General features: G+C 31.7%; 1 protein-coding gene across 1 annotated transcript; it reads right to left on the minus strand.

Annotated features, from left to right (window-relative positions):
- Positions 1-312: 312 nt before the first annotated feature.
- Positions 313-1,760, minus strand: LOC104089341 (kirola-like). The gene is made up of 2 exons (XM_070199677.1): positions 1,523-1,760; positions 313-799 (listed from the first exon to the last, which is right to left on the minus strand). Exons 1-2 carry the CDS (start codon positions 1,707-1,709, stop codon positions 546-548), a joined length of 441 nt encoding a protein of 146 aa, XP_070055778.1. The 5' UTR covers positions 1,710-1,760; the 3' UTR covers positions 313-545.
- Positions 1,761-2,247: the final 487 nt, after the last annotated feature.

The following is a 2,247-nucleotide window of genomic DNA, read 5'->3' on the forward strand; positions in this document are numbered from 1 at the left end:
CCTAGCGCTTGAGCACACATCTCAGCCACATTCACAAGCATCTCTAAAGAAAATACGCATCTCACTCCGGAGACTGAAAATAGTGGTGCAGGTTAGTTTTCTGTTTCTTGAAAATTTTCAGGTTTAGTTTCAGCTCTTATTTGAGCTAGTTTCATATGCATTTTCACTAAAATATAGCTAACAACTAAATTGTACGAGACACAATTTGAGTGGCTAGTTATCAATACTGTAGTAGATAAATATGGCTAAAAAATGGCTAAAAAAGAATGAGAATAGCACACTGATAAATATATCGTCTCTGTTACAAATAAATTTCACACTTGCAAAATCCATAATATCTTATATATATTCACCATCGGAAATACATCAATAGAAGGAGAGTGCATATATAATATATTATTCAAACACAACATTCTTTATTTCACACGCAGCTAGCTAGAACTAGCCAATATTACCAAATATTCATCACACACATAGAGATATGCATATATGTGTGGATTACATACATATATATGGCTATGAACCATTGAATAGCATAGATTAGATTACTTGAGAAGGTGACACTCTATATCTTTGGTCACATGTAGGACAAAACCCAAGAGAACGAGAGGCTCTGGGATTTCTTCAGTTTTCTTCTCGTAAACAAATGTCCATGTAGTCCATTGGTGGTCATGGGATGTGGTAATAGTGAAGGAATTGTACAACTCTAATAGATCTCCTCCAATTACTTTCCAAGTGATTGATTTCTTCTGATGATCCACGGCTTCAATCATTTGCTTACAGATCTTATCTTTTCCATCTATAATCAATAAAGTTCAAAAATACAAGAGAGGTTACTCCATGTTCAACTGTTCAATTACTCATATAAAAGATATAAACATTTAGAATAACATATTTTCTTCTCATTTCTTTTGTGTTTCCTTTGTTTTTCGTTTTCATTTTCTCCAAATATTATTTGAAGCTCGCGAAGATTGGACGTCTAGTATATTTTTTCCTGAATAGAATTATCATTAAAAATCTTAAAATAACATTTGGCATTGTGGAAAATTATTGAATGAGTAGGGAAAAAAGCTTAAATTTGATTATATTGTGTTTGGTACGATGAAAGGAATTTTCCTTGAGAAATATTTTTTAAAATATTTGCTAAATATTTTTTCATTACTTGGTAATTGGTGGGTGAAAAATAAGTATATATTATATTGAATTTTAGTAATAATATTAGCAAATAGAGTGTTAAGAAGTTTTTGAGCATCATCAATAATATGTCTAAGTGTTAGATGGAGCAAATTAAATGAAGTTAAGCATCAAGATAGTTATAAGAAAAGTGACTTCCGTCAACAAGATTTTTCCCTTTAATTTGACGTAAAATATTTTATGATAACCAAAAAATCATCAAATAATGTTTTCACGAAAAATATTTCTTTAAAGAAAGACTTCTTTACATACTAAATACACCTAAATGCGGAAGTTGATACAAGTAAATAATATATATGTATAGAGAGGAGAAATGCGAATTACATACCGTCGTTATATTTCCAGCTAACAACCGAACCAACTTTTACGGATTCACCTTCATCAATATTAAATTTGTGGATCTTACCGGGACTTATGTTGGATATATGATGAGTATTGGTGTGAAAAATGTCATGAATGGGGTGGCCTCCACACTTCACCTCTACTGAAGCAATCAACTTACCTTTCACACCCATATTTTCTTCTTCGGTATAGAAGAAAAGTTTTGAAAAGCAAGTGGTGAGAAAATGCAGAGAGGCTGTAGTCTTTATATAGATTATATTCTAGCTTTTACTATTAATATTATTAAATATATTATGTTCTAGTTAGCTGCATGAAAAGCTAGTATAAAACATGATCCATGACAACTCATGTTTTTTATTAGTGGAGATGGAAGATTAATGTCAGCTCATTACGTGTATAATAATTAGGTCTAATTTTAACCATTCGGAAAAGGTCTAATTTCCGTAAAAGTAAAAGCGGATTTGTCTTCCCTTAAAAAAGTAGCATATTCGTACCCTACCGTTATACAAATAGTTCTAATTTCCCTAATCCAACTAGTAGACCTATCGGTAGCAACGGACTTCATGGGGTGATGAATATGTGAAGCTGTGGTATATGTGTGTGAATGTATTTGTGTAAGAAGAATTGAAGAGTGAAGGGAGTAAGGGAAAAAGGGGTGGCTAATGAGTTAAAAAATGAGAGAGGAAGATAAAAATTAGTGTTGGATAGATA

This window comes from Nicotiana tomentosiformis, chromosome 4, assembly GCF_000390325.3.
Source record: "Nicotiana tomentosiformis chromosome 4, ASM39032v3, whole genome shotgun sequence".
Lineage (NCBI taxonomy): Eukaryota > Viridiplantae > Streptophyta > Magnoliopsida > Solanales > Solanaceae > Nicotiana > Nicotiana tomentosiformis.

What these genes read in the sequence shown, in the direction of transcription:
- LOC104089341 (XM_070199677.1), bottom strand. Translation starts at nt 1,709, where the DNA reads ATGGGTGTGAAAGGTAAGTTGATTGCTTCAGTAGAGGTGAAGTGTGGA. An exon ending in TAGCTGGAAATATAACGACG is followed by an intron (nt 800 to 1,522) that starts GTATGTAATTCG and finishes TATTGATTATAG; the next exon opens with ATGGAAAAGATAAGATCTGT.